We start from the raw sequence: 18,508 nt of genomic DNA on the forward strand, positions 1-18,508 counted from the left end.
CAAGGGTTGACTCTTTCGTTCATTTCAAATCGCCATATTGTAAGCCGTTTCAAGCAACATAATGCTCCATTTCCCATGAACTAAGTTCCAGTACTTACGTCGGCTCTCATAGATAGCCCTCGACTTCTCATAAAGGTCATAGGGGTCAGGTTTGTTAAGATCGAAGCCCTCGGTGGAGTCAGGCACAGACGTGCGGTGCTGTGGCTGGTTTGGGAAGGGTGTACCAGGAGGCAAAACTGGGCCGGACAGGTTCGCTTGGGGGCTGCCATGTGGATCCCACTGTTCAGGCAACTACGAGGAAAACACCAACATCAGTTGTTTTATTTAAGATATGGGGCCCTATTGTGACGGCACAACGACCAGGGCAGGCAGCGTGTTCACCGCTTGCTCTTTTCCTGACCTTGGATAGGAAGGCTTGGCCTTACTGTGTGGTATTTTGGTGCCCAGGTGAAAGGAGAGGCGCAAACAGGTGGGAGGTTCATTCAAATCAGCACGATGCAAGTTTCTGGTATTTTGATGGAAAACAGACTTTGTGTCGAGTATAGAAGTCTGAGAACCGTGTCTGTTTCTGGCACAATTGGTCTACAGACTCTACACAGCACGTGAGCTGAAGGCGTAGCACCTATGCGTTGAGGTGGAAACTTGCATGTCTTCGTGTAGGCTTCTCGTTGATTGACTGACTGATTTTCTTCATTATCTCAAAGGGAAGTTGATTGTGTTATGCGGGCAACATGCAGAATAAAAAACAAGTCACAGACATAGTCCACTCATGACGGACACCCAGTGCTGGCAACAGCCCATGTGTTACTGCACCATGCAGGTCAGAAAAACCACAACAGCAACAAACAGCTGAAATACAATTTAGCACTGACCTGCAGTGCAGACAAGATACAACAACTGAATGCAAGATATAAGAACTAATATTTGCACGTGTAGAAAAAACCCAAAATAATACAATGTGCAAACTCATGTCTTGTCACAGCGGCATTAAAATTCAATAAACTTTCATGAAAACATCATGCTTCTGTTACTCAATTGTACAATAAATAAAAATAGCTATTTGGCCATGCATACATATTCACAACTTAAATTGACATGAGATGAGATTCATCATGTCTGAATATTCTATCTAATACCATGAATGAGTAGTGATTGTATAAGCAGTAGCAGCTGCAGCTTAAGTAGAAATCTGAAGAGCTTTTCCCCAGCTGGTGAGGTGTGAGATCTGATGTGATCAAACCAATAAGCAGGTCACAACAGTCTGGCTCATTTCACAATAAAAGCAAAAGCCAAACATCTCTTCTCTGAGGCAACACGGCCTCGATGACAAATTCTGATCTTACACGCTTGAATCATACCTCTCTGCTTCAACAAACACATCTAACATGTACTCTCAGACTGTCTTCCTTTCAGTCAAACACATGCTCACCTACACACAAGCAGAAACACATTCGGTTCAATCATCGTACCTGTTTGGAGGCCTTCCGAGGAGAGATGTGGCCTGAGGAAGAAAGAGAAAACACTGTTTACATAGAGCAGACTGATATTCTGACGGATTCTTCCGCAAGAACAAAAATACAGACAATTACAACTATTCAGGCAAAAAACAACTTTAACGGAACCTATGTGCAGAGGATTTTATAAATGAGATGTTGGATACGATTGTTGAAAGAAATCTCAGCTCGCTGATTTCATATTCCTTCTGTTTTGATTTTGTTTGTGTAACTCTCACTAAATGGGTTTCGTTGTTGCGTTTGTTTTCAACATAATTACATCATTGGCTGTAGGCAAATACACGCACACGCGCACGCGCACACACAGCTTTCTCTACAAGTCGTATTTTATCTGCATGTAGGGAGCGTTCCACATCACAACAACAATCTCATCAACACAGCTCCCCTGTGAGTGCACTGAATCAAAGACGTACATCACATTTATGCTGCTGAGACACAAATACATACATTTACACATTGGTTGATCACATGCAATGGCTGCTTTGTATAAACATGCAGTTTGAATCTTTACACATGTGGATAACAATGCATCACTCGACTCCTGCAGCGTCACTGATGAATCCTTTAACAGCCGTGGGCTCTTGTAAAATGTTCTTCAGAGAATCCTGATATATTTAATATTTATTTCCTAAGAAATGTCAGAGAGCACTGGAAGAAATATATTTATGGAATTACTCTCCAACTACATCCGCCTGCTTTTTAGATGTGTGAGATGAAAGCCATGGAGCCCTTAGCCACGGAACTTTCTATCAAAATCAGTGAGCGAGGGGAGATTTAAGGGGAATTAAATACAATAGATCACTGCCAGTCCATGTGAGGACAAAATGAAAATTGAAATTTATTTATGCACTTTTATCCCCCCCCCACACACATATTTTCCAAACCCAGCCCCCCACTATTCATCTAAGTAACGCATCATTTTTGCAAGGAAATCTTTCCCATTTTGAAAATGAATGTCCCTGCTGTTACTTTGAGCGAGAAGGACACGAGAATATGAGGAAATACAACCCCTCCCTGTACACAAATGCACAGACATAAACATGAATGATGGTTTGATGAGAGCTGTCCTTGGTGCTGAAACTATTCAGCACTGTGGCAGCAGCAAAGGGAGGTTGGGACTAATAACCATGTTCTCTAGGGAACACGGGCCTTAAGGGAAGCCTTTAAGGAATACTAATAATTAATTCTCAGGAAACTTTCCTTTATGACCCACTGAGGGAAATGAGTATGAGCTATAAGGCAATTGTCCACTCATATTAAAGAGGAGCGTCTTCCTCACAGAGGCATTTAAGCTTCATTTAAATGCTAATACCGCTCATCGGCATATGTGCCGGATGTGTGGCGGGCTTGTATGAATGCTGATGAATTACAAATGATTGGTAGAGAGGCATCATGCGGTCTGGAGTCAGTGGTCAGACAGTCTGGCAGGCCGGCCTCACAGACTAGCCTGCTGAGTTCTGGATTGCCTTCAGATCAGCCTGATTGGCTTGTGCAGTCTGTCACCCTTTTATTCACGGCCATGATCTGCATTCTCATTGGTGCTGCAAAATGTCTCTAGTCTGCGGTTGGCTCCGCTTCAAACTGGGATGTCAGGGGACCGAGCTGTGAACACGACCAGAGCTCAGTGTAACTCTGGCAGAAAGCCCACGCTACAGCAGTCAGACACAGACACACACACACACACACACACACACACACACACACACACACACACACACACACACACACACACACACACACACACACACACACACACACACACACACACACACACACACACACACACACACACAGCAGAAGTGTAACACCCTGTCTGTTGCACACAAAGCACTGATGCTCTCAGTCTCATATCTGAAATCATGTGTGCAAACTAAATTCCTTTGATGCTCTGCACAGAAATCCTACATCTGTGAACACAAACAAGCTTAAGCATTCCTGACATTTTGTACATCTGAGTCACTGTAAAGGACCTTGTCCTGTCTTTCACCCTGCAGCGAGGAGAGCCACACACAGAGAGTCATGGAGGTTCCTGGTGTGTCAGGCTGAGTTGTTTGATAGAAACGGGTGAGGTTGGGGGAGATGGCCTCTTTGGGGGAAGGGAGGTAATTTGCACATTCAGCTCAGCATTCACAAGGATATCTACAGCAGGCAGCGAGTAAAGTTGAATCCAGATCGGTGGATATACATGTAATGAAACGTTAATCCTTGTTGGGAAATCTCATTTGTATGTTGAATTTCAGCATCCTTTTTAAATGGCGTGTCTGACAGTGAAACATGAGTGAATGTCTTTGCAAAGGTTAACCACCAGGTGGCAGATGTTGGCTCTGCATGGTCATAAGATGCTAGAGTCTCAGCTGCTCACGTACACATACACGTCCATGCATGCTGACATACATTTGTGCACATAACCAACTCAGCAGAAGTTATTAGCTTCCATGCAAGAAACTGACAGAGTGAAATTTGCATAACTGAATACATACATACACAATCAATTCACTAGGATGAGGCATCAATACATCTCCATGTTTAACAACGTGCTGTAAGACTGGAGACAACAGGACTGGTGTAAAATCAGCAAACCACCCAGCGGCACTTACATCAGATAGTCGAATGTGTCAGGATCACTAAATGTGTCTTGATGTCTTTGATTGCTTTTCAGGTCTGCATTAATAATTGTTGTCGCCATTCAATTAATTAAACCTGAGATGCATATGAGCCCGATTGTTTTCATCCCGAATGAAACACAATCCAAGATAAAGGAGCAATGCAAGGTGAGCACATCTATAATTCCTCTTTATTGTTCCGTTATCCTCTCAGAAACAATGCAGATTAACTCTCCACTCCTAGAAATGTATCCGTGCAAAGCTGCTGGATGGCACATCAAAAGCAAACAGCGAACTTATAAACTGTGTTTCTTTAAATGGCCAGAGGACAGATTGGTTTTTTGACTCTCTTAACTTTCATTCAGGCTACTAAACGGTGCTGTACGGTTCATCATTGTGGGGTTGAGTGGTGTAGGCACCCCGGTTATTTAGCAAGTCAAATTTTGACCCTTTGACCAGAACACCTTTTAGAGAATCAGTGCAAGAGCACGTCAAACAAATAAAGCTTTCACTGTGCAACTGAATTTCTTAGCAGGTGGACAATCTGGTAGAAAATTGCAGAAGAGTGAAAATGGCCACACTTCTCTCTCATTCCTCTTTCCTGCTACGTTATAAGTCAATTTTGATTTATTTTTTCACAGACTGAGGGCAAGAGAAAGGTACAATGCTGAACGTGGGCAAAAACGTAAAAGGTGGTGTCGAGAGTTTCATTAAAATGCAGTGCTTGTTACAGGAATCTAACATGTGACAGGTATAGTGGAACAACACCAGCCTAATCTAAATACAGAGACAGCCAACAATAAAAAGCAGTCACAATGCAATGTTGATGCTTAAAATGTAAGTGTGTGGAGGAGGAGCCATTGTGAGAAATATCTAGAAGAAGAATTTTCCAGATGGACAGAATTGTGTGTGGTCAATCACTCACAATACCGATATATATAAAGTAGGTGTGTTTAGAGCTTTTTGGTTTATATTTTCTCTTCAGCATCAATTAAAAATTGACAATTTATGAATCCGCAACACGGTGCAAATGCTGTTTGTTTAATCAAAGAGAGCGTTGTGCCAACCAGTGCAGCTTGTTTGCCAGCTGAAAGACACTCTCATCTCTCTCCAAAGCATTTTACAGTAAAATGACTGCATTTATTTTGAAGATGAGTGGCCCCAGTGGGAATAGAACTGCCTCCCCTCAGCAGTGTTGGTGCCATCTCTATCCACAGACCTGTACTGAACCCAACGGTGAGATAGACTCTTTCCCAAACTCTCCGCTGCATTTTAAATCTGCCCAGCTTCTGATTTGCTGTATCTTAAAACACTTTCCCTGTGTTTCTCCAGTGGAAAGCATTGATGACATATTGCTGGCGATAAAGCCACATTTAGAAAATAGTGACAAACACTTGCTATGATATCTGTTGACACTGTTCACTAATGTTTATATGTCTGTGTATGTTCTGCATGAGTTATCACATTTAATATACATTAAATGTTGAGTAAAGTGAGTTTGTCACACCCCAGAAAAAAAGTGATATCAACCGCCAAGCTGAATTCGAATGATTAAAACAATTTGGCTAGTATATAAAATTAGGTTTCAAAATGCTAACGAAATAAGCAGTAATCTCTGCTCTGAAACGCTGGGGACGTGGTCCGCTGAAGGGCCAATCTTGGCAGAGGGTTGATTACTTACGTACAGTTACAGACGATCTCAATGCGCAATGAGCACACGGACAGAGCCGGGACGGCCGGTAAAAACTCAGCCTCTCCCAGTGTGCCAGATGGATAGTACACCACTGCTAGCTCGCAAACTGTAGGCTGTGATACGTAGCTTGTAAACTGGCTACTTGTGAAACCATCCGGTCGAACATGTCGTCTCAAATCTCAGATTCTACTTTACACGGACGTTTCTTCTCAATGTTTCTTCTTGTGTCTCATAATATGTCCTGCTTGCTCCTGCAATGACCTAATCTCCCCAAGAGGAACATTAACGTTTTTCTTAACCAAAATACCAAAATGATTGGTCCATTAAAATACCATGAATGAGTGAACTTTTTAAGAGAACACATTTACTGTTATTTCAAAAGAAATGTAAAATAATTTGCCCAGTTTTGCACCAGACACACTTTTTCTTCTTCTAGCTTCTAAACTATTTAATATTCCAAAAATAAAATCTCATCTAAAGATTTGAATAAATTTCAAGTAAGGGGCCACTGTGATTTGAATGTGTTCAAAAATAGAACAGTCTCACAATTATCATAATCAAAAAATCTTCTGCTCTCTCGGCTCTCACTCTACTTGACTTAAGCTGCAGCTGGGGTTGAAGATGCACAGTAACATGATATTTGTTATATCGTAATCAGAAAACAGCTTATATTTAGCTGAACAGTCGCTCTAACACTGGACCCTTCTTTCACTTCGCTAAAATTATCTTTGAAAGGTACCAAAATGCCACTTGTGCTTTGATACCAATTGTACTGTCATCATGTTTTGCCACCACTGCTGACATGAAAAGATCAAAAACAATCACCAGGTCTAAAAGGGTTTATAGACGCCCTAACAAATTATCATCACATAAGAAATCCATCAAAAGGTACAATATAACTATCGACTTTCTGGACTATATCTGCTTTATCTGACACCAGTTGTGTTATCTACAAGTCTCCTTGTAGCCCTCATGAATGAACAACAGAAGGAGTGAAATTGTATTAGAAGTACAAAACAAGTCTCTCACCTGTCGCTCCTCTCTGTATGAGGAGAGTCGCCTCGGCTCCCACAGGACACTCTTTAAGCATCTCCACCACTCGTCCATGTCCGGCTGCAGCCACCGGTTGCTGGTTCACCTCCAGGATCAGGTCTCCCTCGATCAGCCCCGACGCTCCCTGTGAGCCCGGCTCCAGCACCTGCACCACAACAGCACAGTTCATACACATCACACAAATGTGACGAGCTGCCATTCAATTGTGTGGCTCCTTCCAGCTCACGCAAAGCTTTTAATGTCTAACACAACTAACCAACTTGGATTAGACTAAAGACATGCACATGGTATATTTTAAAAGTATCCATCAAAAACATAAAACGAATTATTTGTTCAAACAGGTGTTCGAGGTCCAGATGTTTTACTGGAGAAATACAACAGGGATGAGAAATAGAACCTGTCACATCATAACAACCAATCTTCTCTAATTTATCTATTTCTTAAAGACAGTTTTTTTTCATTCTGTAGCTTCTATAGGACAGTCGAGTCTTTCTATCGTTCATTTCTATGTTCGTAGATGGAAAAGTCTTCACATGCTCAGCTCACTTTGTTCTTATTATCTCAATCTCTTTCTACTTAAGGGCGTCGACTGAATTAAATTGACCTTGACCCGCAGTTTTATCTTGAAAGTCTAACTGAACTTGATCACTGAGTTTAGCTGACTACTGAGATTTTGTGCTTGAAAGAACACATTTACTTGAATCACAGAAATATCAAACAGGTCTGAAGCCTTTCATTTCTGGACCATTCATGGTCTAAAGTGAATGAAGAGTTGTACAAATGATCACGATACGTCACCTGTTTTACTCGCTGACCAGTGGGACTGTCGGCAATGGTAAAACCAAAACCCTCGGCCCCTTTCACCATAGTAACTGTCAGAAACTCTGGCCCCTGTGCTGGTCCTCCAGCAACACCTGCAGTCCCAGAGGAGGCCATGGACACGTTGTCGTCATGAGGCGTGAGTGCGGATGCGGAACCAGGTGTGGTGGGCGGCAGAGATGAGCCATCCAGATGTGTGTCCCCGGGGTGAGGGGCCCCGGCCTGGGTCAGAGCCTGAGGAGGAAGCTGGGAGCTCAACGACAGATACTCCAGGTAGGGGTCGTAGCTGCCGCGGCCGTTCACCACCAGGGGGCGATGCTCCAGGCCGATGGGTGTCAAAGAAGTGCTCGCTGCCCCACTTGGGTCCTCGGGGTCAAAGGGCAGAGGATAGCCTCGACAGAGCACGAGGGTTACGCTCTGACCGATCGGTACGGACTGGAAAAGCTTGACCACATCGGCGTGGGTGGTGCCAAGCACGCAGATGTCATTAATGTAGACAATGACGTCACCTGAGAAAGGAGATAGGAAGGACACACCACAGCTTCGGTCACACGCACACTACGGTACGTTACATATTACACAGACCACGTGATCTGGTCTCAATGGTTCTTCTGTAAACATACTGTGCTGCAAAAAACACAACTTGTCACCGTCTGTTGCCATGTCAAATCTCACCGGTATCAGCACATGCTGTGCAACACAGAAAAAGCACTCTGTCCCTCTCAAGTGTCACATAGGAGTATAATATCAGTTCACTGCCACTGGAGGCAAGCTGCAAGTGCATGTGGAAGACAGCGAGGTGAGAGACAGACAGGCTTGTCTTGGTGTGTCTCTGTGAATATGATCTGGTGCACGTTAGCATTACAGAGACTCAAATCATGTAAAAACCTCCAAAATCGAAATAAGTGACGGCTCATGCATGATTATTATTGTGATTATGATGTGGCATCTCCCTGTTGAGCTGGTGAGCAAAATGCAAATGTGTACCATTGTTTGTGATCTCGTGTGCAAGAAAAGTTGTCTTTGTCAGGTCACGCTCCACCTGGCTGGCAGTGTCTACCGAATTATATATTCATGTTTGCGTTACCAGGTTGGTCGATGCCATTTTTTCTGTTAACAAATTCTAACGAGGTGAAACAGCTTCACAAATGCAACACTTGATGCTCTGTCATCTCTGCTGTAGTTTGAATGTGCGGAAAGTTTTGGATTTCAGCATTAAAGTCACAGCCCCATGACAAATGCAGCCGCCTCAAATCCTCTATTTCATATTTCTGGAAGCACTCTCTGTCACACATGCAGACACGCACACTCCCGTGAGCATGTGAGCATACATTTCACACGCACAGTCATACGCAATCCCTAAGAGCGATGCCGCACGGCTCAAATGGGCCAGCTAATCTCAGCCAGGGAGTGCCTGTGTGACTCTGTGAGTGTGAATGTGTTTGCACATGCATGTGTGTGAGCAGCTCGGGCAATGTCACAGAGCGGAGAGGAGCAAGTTCGAGAGAGAGAGAAATCAGAACAGAGAGAGAGAAAAAGGGCTGACAGACAAGGATAGAGGGATGAGAGAGAGAGAGAGAGAGAGAGAGAGAGAAAAAAAACTAGAGGTAGAAAGAGAAAGAGGATGAAAATATACTGAGGCTGAAAGCAGAGGAGAAGTGTCAGATGGCATGGTTAGATAAGGAAGCATAATAAAGGGTGAGCCAGAGAGACAAAGAGAGAGATAGAGATAAAATAGAAAGAGATGGATTCCAGATATAAGAGAAACTGATAGGCAGAGGGAGAGACGTCAAAGCAGAGAGCAGGCGCTGAGAGTAGGAAGGAGGATTCCCACTCCGAACTGAGCTCTAAATGGACGGTTTAGGCACCAACCGTGCCAGACATGAGGCCAGCTCACAGGTTCAGAGCAGACACATGAAGCCTCATACAGTAGTTGCTTCTCTGAGCCTATGACTATAGCCCACTATGGCTTTTACCAACATCAGCTGTTTAAGGTTAGTCATAAAGTAAGGTGTGTTTATGTAAAAGTTTAAAAATCTATCTTTGTTACCCCAAGGTCTTATGGAACAATCTCTAGGTATTTTGTTCTTCAGGTAAGACTGTGAACTGATCACTCCTGGAGCTGATCCTAGTGTAATTTGGGGCGAAGGCAGGGTTCACCCTGGACAGGTTGCCAGACTGAAACCTAACGACAGACAACTATTCACGCTCACACCTACGGGTAATTTAGAGTCATCAATTGACCTAAGCTGCATGTCTTTGGACTGTGGGAGGAAGCCGGAGAACCCAGAGAGAACCCACGCTGACACGGGGAGAACATGCAAACTCCACACAGAGAACCTCTCTTGCTGTGAGGCAACAGTAAGCCATGTGAAACTTATGGATGTTATAGACTGTTGCTTTTATGGATCAAAGCAGAGACACATGTTGGGGTCTGACTATATGGCTTCAACATGTGCTGTGAAACAAAGAGTCAGGCCTTCCCTTTTGCAAGCAAAGGTTTCATCCTGATTGTGGTTTGATGAGCACCAAACCCCCTCTGAAGGAATTTCACATTAGGGTGTGAATTTCCCCCCCCCAAAAACTCATGGTTTCCTGAAGTCACCTGAATGCACCGCTGCAATCTCATTGGCCGAGAGCCAAGACAGCACCAGGACCCCTGTGGTTCAGCCACTGTTCAACAAAACTAACTGCAGCCCACAACTCAAGGCTTTTCCCCTTCGACCTCCGTCCAGCTAGGGAGCACACAAACGCTTTTTCCACCGATCAACCGATAACGTGGTGTATGCTTAATAATCGCCGACACTAACGATCGCTGAGATCGTTGGGGTTGGGTAGAAGTAGCGTGTATTCCGTGCTACTGTGATCTGTGCTGAGCGAGCCGCCTAGTGAGGTCGAAGCTGCGTCTCATCAGTTCAGGAGGTCAGAGCCGCCGGCTGAGACAAAGAGCCGCTGTTCTTGCTCCCCTGGTGCTCGAACTTAACCCTTCACTTTCACTCTGAATGTGTAATAGTACTCAGACTACTGACATTGTGAGTGAATACTAATTATGAGACTTAGTTTTATCGTTTGGTTATTGGTCCCTGTTCGCAGGGTGGTGCCCCGTTGTTATTAATAATCATTAATAATTGTTACTTACATCAATAATTCTATTGATGTCAATAATTTAGTTTCTTAGATGCTGATAACCCAAACACGCTCCTTTACGTTCCCAACACACAAGTATGAGGCAATTTCTTCGCACTTGAGGACAGTGGTGGATCAAGAGAAATATGAATGGTGTGGCAAGAGGGTGGCATGGAGACTTTACGGGGCAGAAATAGATGCTAATTTAATCACAAACAATCACAAATAATATTTGTTTGGAAAAAAACCCAAATGAAGATATTTTAACTCAAAAACATGACATTAGTGTGGCAAAAGAGCAAAGTATTGAATATAAATACTAAATGGTAGCATTAGAAATCAATAAATTCAAAGACTTTATCAATGAAAAAAATATATTTTGGGAGATGCTTGATGCTTCACTCGGACATCAGTTTTAAAAATTTTTTTGATTAGATTTAGTAAAACTGGGGTGGCAGCTGGTGTGGCAAGGCATGTTTTAGGTGTGGCAGCTGCCCCCCTTTGGAACCGCCACAGCTGGTGTATCTGTGTGTGACTGATTGTTGATAATGCTGTGACCACTGGTGTTAGTGCAGTGATACTGCACCTGCAGTGCCGCTGGAAAAGCCGTAATTCAACTCCTAATGAAGAAGGTATTGTGTGGGCTGGTGTCAGTTATAGCCAATCAAATCAGTTCCTCCCATTCCCATTAAAATCAGAACATTATAGTGCACTCACAGAGGACAGAGTGCACCGAAAGGAATCTGAAGTCCTTGTCTGGGACACACTGTACTGCAGGCACAAATATAGGGCACCCTAAATATGCCACCGAGGGCCAATGATGTCCCCTTTAGGGATAAATTGATATTTCTGGGAATACAGAATCATCTACCACTGAGTTTTTTTCTAACTTGTGCATCCACATGTCTCTGCAATCACTGATTATCAATGCAATTTTGTTCACATCATTAAGTTCATTTTACAAATTAAAAGAACGTTGTGTTTTTTAGCACTGATACTGATACCGTAGCTTTGGGTGTCAGCCGATCAGAGTACCGATCCGATTAGAAATGCGCTGATACCACTTTGATCAGAACAAGTACTTACATTTGAGTACTTGCCAATACAGAGTACCCATAGAAGTATTTAATAATACCGTTATAGTTCTAACAATTACTTTAAAATCATGTTTTATATACAAAATGACTGTCAAATGTTGACTTCTTGACAACATTGTGCATTCCTGATACAAATTGAGCACAGTTATTTGCAGTAGGGATGTTAATAATTAACCATTTTACAAAAAAAACTTTTAAGAGCGCCAGAGTTGTAGCTAACTTCGGGGGTTAACCCCTTCACTTTAATCAGTAGCAAGCTGACAAGCAAGACACAGGAACTTCAGTTGAGTTTCCTCATAGGTCTTAAAGGGGTTGTACCATTCATTCAACAACAAATACACTGCACTGCAATGTCCACAGCTAAAGCGCTGCTGTTATCTTCACACTCACAATTACACACACGCTATCTCTTTCGACCGACCACTTGCTAACGTTACGCCAGGCTTGCAATACAATGGAGCAAACCCTGACATTTGCACGCCAGGCAGAAACACAGCTGACAACCTTGCAGCTAAACTAATTGATGCGACGGAGACTAAAGTGGCTGCTTGTGTCCACGACAATGCACGCAACATTGTGGCTGCTAACTCTCCAGGACTTGAACTCCGTGAACTGGAAACTGCCTGTTTTGATGGATTAAACCTGTTTGTGCGTAATCGTTGCAGCTGGGCGGCTTATTTGGCTCAACTGAGCCAGCGATCGAAGCGCCAATCTTCCGATTGGTGGACGACCCGCTCTACCTCTAAGCCGCAGCCGCCCAATACGGAGGCATGGGCCTTCAGATGTTGTATGTCCGTCAATATGTGTTCATCCCTTGGTAGGTGAAGGCTCGAGGGAACCTGTGTCATAGCCTGTACTGAGCTTAATTTGGATAAAAGCAACAGTTTATTTTGGTTGACAACATCTCTAAAGCACATCAGGACCACAAATCATCATCCAATGGTTTATCACTGCTTTCTTTGTCAGACTGTGATTTTGGAAGTCCATTAGTGCGAGAGTTGGCAGAGAAAAAATTAAACTGCAGCACCAAATTGACTGGATACCGACGACTACTGCGCTCCCCTTGCCTTTTAGGCACGACAAATGTTGACAGAAATTGCCCAACAGGCTGGTAACCTGCTTGAATAAATCTAAAACTCTGCCAGTGAAAGGCCTTCACACTTGATCTGCTTTGGCAGGAAATGAAGGAAATTATGGTGCGGTATCAGAATAATGAGGCCGCGCTGAAGCATTTCTATAAACACAGTATTATGTTATCAGTGGAGACTTTTGTGTAAACCTCACTTTATTTCTCAACCATCAAAATGATGTGTTGGTACACATAATTACCTGTGTCCATCTTCCCATCCTGAGCAGCGGGTCCTTCTGGTATGACACTCTTCACTTGCAGGAACTCATCGGGCTCGTCACCTCCGATGATCGTGAATCCAAATCCCATGTTGCTCTTCTGCAGGGCTGTTGACAGGAAGTTCCCCTTCAGCTGGGTTGGGTCCCTCGTAAACAATGGCTTCTCTGAAGGGACAGAAGGTATTGAATTGTGATATTTGAGATATTCTTGAGATCTAGAAACCATGCACATTTGTTTGGTCACATTATGTTTGCTTGAAATTAAAGTTTGACATGATCTTTTCAGTGCTGAATCAACCAATTGTACATTTTTTCTGAACACAAAAGCAGCAATAAAGACACATTTGCCTTAATTCCTGATTAGATGACTCATCGAAGAGGTGCAGTCTCACTCAGATGAAGCTGTACATTATGTGCTGGTCTAGTACGTCCTCATACTCAGACTAGACCACTACGGGCCTCAGGGGGAGCATGTTCTCTGTCCCCCGCACTGCCAGCAATCTCCATTCGACCCTGTACATTGTCACATTGTGCATCTGCCCCTTCAAATACTCATGAAACTGCCCGTTCTATGAGAGACGCGTTAGGAAAATGATGGGAAAAAATGTACAATGTTCAATAGAAACAATCTGTACAACAGGGAGGATATACAATGAATAAACTGTATCAGCGTCCAGGGTTTAGGGGCCCTTGATGGCCAGAAGATGAAGGCCATTTGCCGGCGTGTCTTTCCTGCAGTCTTTGCATTTTCACTTTTTTTTTGCAATCTGTAAGTGTGACAACATGTTTTGAGTAAAGTACTGCACATACTCTAGTGTCCAAAGTGTACCTCTGTATATAGTGGGTAGTGGTAGAGCAGAGAGTCCCTGGCTCTGCATCTGCCTCTGTTGCTCCAGGCGTCTCTTGGCTTCCAGGACTGGGTTCTCAAACTGAGTCCTTCGATTGATATGACTGAAATTACAACGCATCATTACAAAAAGGGGAAAAGGGATCATTCAACGCGCCAAGCCAGAAATACCAATACCACAATGTAGTTCTGCATTCAGATCTTTACCAACGTTAAGAGGTGTTTTCAACTAAATGCACTTGAGAACAAAAAGTGTTCTTTCAGAACACTGGTGCCTTTCAGTGTGCGAAATGATTGACGCATTGAAACTCCACTGAGTAGTATTTTTGAGTCACGTTGAGTCAAATGACTCCCTGCTAAGAGAAAGGGTTGCTAGTCCTGCTAATCCCACTGAGAATCAGCAGTCCAGCGCTACAGCTCTCTGTCCAACAATAGCTGCTTTCAGCTCATTGTTTTCATGCATACGGTGATAATATGAGTCCCTTTAGCTCTAGACGTCTACACATTTAAGATGGTTGGTAGCTGCTCTAGCTCACAAAAGCCATGTGCAAGATATCTGGTCAACACAGATTGCAGCAAACCCAAACTAAAGTTCTGGTGAAGTGTTTATAAACACAAAGTTTTCAAGAGTTAAAACTAGAGATAACATGCCAGTGAATATTCAACAGCTGGAAGTGATTTTAGGCAGGTGTGTTTGCTAACATGATCCCCATAATATCTTGATGAGCTGGTAAAGCAAGGACAACTGCGCTGACCTGGTCTGACGTCTATATGCTGCCTCAATCTCAACAACACTACAGGTTTAAATGTTGTGGTGGGTCCAGATAGTGAAAACTCTAATTACTAAATTTACTTTGGGCTAGTTTGAAATATAGCAATACATCAAATCTTGTGATTTTTTGTCTTGCATTTAAATTGTTATTCCAAAGTAATTTGTAACAACAACCAAATGTTGTAAGAAATGTAAATAATAAGTGGCAAGATCCCAAAACTACAACTGTTCTTTACTTTGTTAGCTTCAAATGCAGCTAAGTGAATGCACGTCCAAATTAAACAGCACTAAACCAAGTATGAGAGATCTCTTGAGAGTCCATACAGAATTTCACTGTAAAATTTAAGTGAGCAGTAAGACATGAAAAATAAATGAGAATTTATAATTTATAATTCATAACGAGGCGTTGTAAACTATAGAAATGCATTTCCTGTTTTACTACAGAGAGGCCGAGTTAACCCAAGTCAGCAGAGAGACTTACTCTACGTAGTAGCTGCCGTAGATGGGATCATCTATCTTCTCCCAGCCATAGGGCAGCTCTGTAGAGTATAGGGAGAAAACAGACGTGGGAAATGAAGCCAGTTTATGCTGAGAGCAGGAGACGGAATGTCGACTACATTGAACCACTGAAGGGAGACAACATGAATCTCAGGGCTCACAGCTAGACGCTCCCAAAGCGCTCCTTTAATAGACAGACACCACTTCGATCTGTAGAGGTGGCTTCTTCATGGAGACACAAACCACAACACAGGCATCAACACAGAGCAGCGCAGGAGTAAAAGAGCATTTCAATCGTTTGACACATCTCATTCTGCCTTATCTTTCTCTCAGTCTTCTCTTTTTGTGAATTCATCCTCGTGTCTTGTATTAAAGAGTCGTATTCATTAAATTCATGACTATGTCCATGGATGGCTGGTTCTCACAGGGAAATAAAGCAAACTCGATGAGAGTGGAAGAATACTGGTGTCAAAAGATGACATGTATACAGAAAGACACAAGAGCTGACAACCTTGATGGTAGAAAAGGAGGTTTAGGTGAAGATAATACAAATAGTGAGAGAGAATAGGGTGTGTGAAAGGATGTGTTGGGCATTGAATTTGTATGGAAAGGAGTGTGAATGTGGAGGCAGGTGGGGTGGGGAGTTTAGTGGTGTGAAACAAGGCAATGCCATAACTAATGGCATTGCTAGGGCTAGGCATCAAACCTCAACATCAACCCAAATAGGTTTGTAGTGCATGATGATTGTCAAAAGTACCAAGTGTTTCCATTAAATGCCTGGCCAAATTTATAATCATGTTGAACTTTTTGTTTACACAGTTTTGTGAGGTACTTCCCGGTTTAAATCAAAATTATTATCGAAAGAAAGATCTACCGGTAATTTGGTTCTAATTATAGGGAAAATAAGAACATCCTTGAGACAAACTACTATTCACGCCATATATTTCAGTGAATATTGACTTGGCATGAGAAATTACCCATATGACAACGGATTTGTCTTATTTGTCAATTACAGACCCGTAAAAGAAACCATTTCCAGCATGTTTATAGTTCTCCAAGACAAGTATTGAAAAACTGTGACAAACGTATTGAACTAGCAAAGGCATAGAAACACCTCACATTTTCACTCTCACACACACACACACACACACACACACACACACACACACCCTCAGCTCTATTACTTTTACAATAATTTGGTGTGCGTGACACTGAGACCGTGGCATCATTCCCTCACGCTGTAATGCAATTACCAACAGATTTGTGATCTTGATATCAATAATCCATGTGCGAATGTGTGTGTCCTGGCTGCTGAGCATGCTGACTGTGCAGCCCAAGGTGAAAGGGTTGCATGCTGCAATTATGTTTGGTCTGCTTTACTGTTTGCTCAAACCACCTGCACTGCACTGCCATTACCACAGAAGACCCTTCTCGTCCTCGAGGCATTAAAGTCGGATGGATTCACACTTCAAACCACCTTAATTTCCCTCCCACTGTCCATGAGCCACCTTAAATGTCGGCCTAACTCGTCCACTACTCGCTTGCCCTCCTCCTAAAGTGAAAGGGAGACAGTTTCCATGGAAACCACCAGTGGAAGTCTCTTTTCTTTTTTTCTCGCCTGAGCTGAGGGCTCAGTCTTGTCTCCATTTCCTGCTGCTAGAGAGTGTTTGTGTGTGTGTGTGTGTTTTTATGCATTGATGGGAGTCTGTATTTGTAGTATGTGTGTGTGTGTGTGTGTGTGTTAGATAGCTGAACTGTGTTTGCGTGTCTGAATGAGTGTAACCGTCATCATCTTTGACACTAAATCAAACACCTCGTCATGCGTCTGTATATCATATGAGCACCGAGGGGCTTGCTTGCGTGTTTGGTTGCTTGTTTGTGTGTAGGTGTATTGGTGCCTCCCCTGACATGAAGTCTAATTGTGATTCCTCTGCATTAGATGACTCATCTACCCTCTCACACAAAGTCTCTTTGACCAACAGGCAGCCAGGAACAGATTCAATGAACTCATCCGACTCACAAAACTAACAACTCAAAAAACTTCTGATAAAAAAATAAAGAAATCTGAATTCGTACTGAAACTAATGATTGAGTCCTTTTCTCAATGAATAAATCATTTCGTGCAAAAAACGTCAGAAAATTGTTTTCAAAAGCCATTGACCATGTTGGACCAATAGTCCAAACCTCATATATATATATATATATATATATATATTTATTTCTGTTATCATAGAAGACTCAAAAAACGAACAAACATTCACAGGAGACACTGGAGCACATGCATCTTTGCCTTATCGTAGACATAGAGTCTACAGCCATGCTACTGGCTATGTGAAGCTGTGCTAAACGCTAATATGGTCACAATGGCAATGCTAATATTCTAATGTTTATCATGTTCATCATGTCAGTATGCTAATATTTGCTTATAAGCACTAACACAAAGTTCAGCTGAGGCTGATGACAATGTTATTCATTTTGAGAGTATTTGGTCACAAACCAACATTACGATTTTGACCTGATGATGGTGCTGGATGAAAATACGTCACCAAACCACCGTTGAATTTTTATGTTGATTGACTAATTAACATATCGGCAAATCGTTGCAGCTCTAACTATGACTGCAACTCTGTGTTGTGTTTTTGTGTTTTCACTGCCACAATAACAATGTGTCAGCTTTGAATCTAAATCTAGAAAAACATAGATAAGAAATAAAAAAGAACTATCCAGACAGAAACGAAGAGAAAGAGCGACCGGGAACATGAGAGTAAAGGGTGTTAAGAAATACAGAGCTAGACACAGCTCTGGCCCAAACATGAGTGAGTGTAATAACAGTAGGAGATGGAAGCAACCGAAAGGGAATAACAAGAGGGAAGAGGCATAAACGGCTTTGCTGAAATATTGTTAGTATGTCTGCTTCTTGCCGGAGGCTGTGCGACTGGCTGTAAATCCTCCAGGCATATGGGCAGTTAAAACAGCGCCACCTCTTCCTGCTGTTCCCTCCCCACACTTATTTCTTATTTACTCTCCTTGCAGAATCTGACATCCTTGCTTCCATGCATATTTCATCATTCAAAAACTACATGTCCATTAACGTGTGGACATGCTGAGCTGTTTATACTGAAAAATAGGAAGAATAACA

General features: G+C 42.7%; 1 protein-coding gene across 1 annotated transcript in view; it reads right to left on the minus strand.

Annotated features, from left to right (window-relative positions):
- magi2b (membrane associated guanylate kinase, WW and PDZ domain containing 2b) overlaps positions 1–18,508 on the minus strand; it is a gene marked incomplete at its 5' end in the record, with an annotated part of 74,359 nt that overhangs the window by 10,237 nt on the left and 45,614 nt on the right. Inside the window, 7 exon segments of the mRNA XM_079274031.1 lie at positions 99–291; positions 1,470–1,501; positions 6,840–7,008; positions 7,662–8,191; positions 13,235–13,417; positions 14,082–14,203; positions 15,353–15,410. Of these exon segments, the coding sequence (XP_079130157.1) occupies positions 99–291; positions 1,470–1,501; positions 6,840–7,008; positions 7,662–8,191; positions 13,235–13,417; positions 14,082–14,203; positions 15,353–15,410 (1,287 nt within the window).

The sequence above is a fragment of the Melanostigma gelatinosum genome (genome assembly GCF_949748355.1).
Source record: "Melanostigma gelatinosum genome assembly, chromosome: 1".
NCBI classification, from domain to species: Eukaryota; Metazoa; Chordata; class Actinopteri; order Perciformes; family Zoarcidae; genus Melanostigma; species Melanostigma gelatinosum.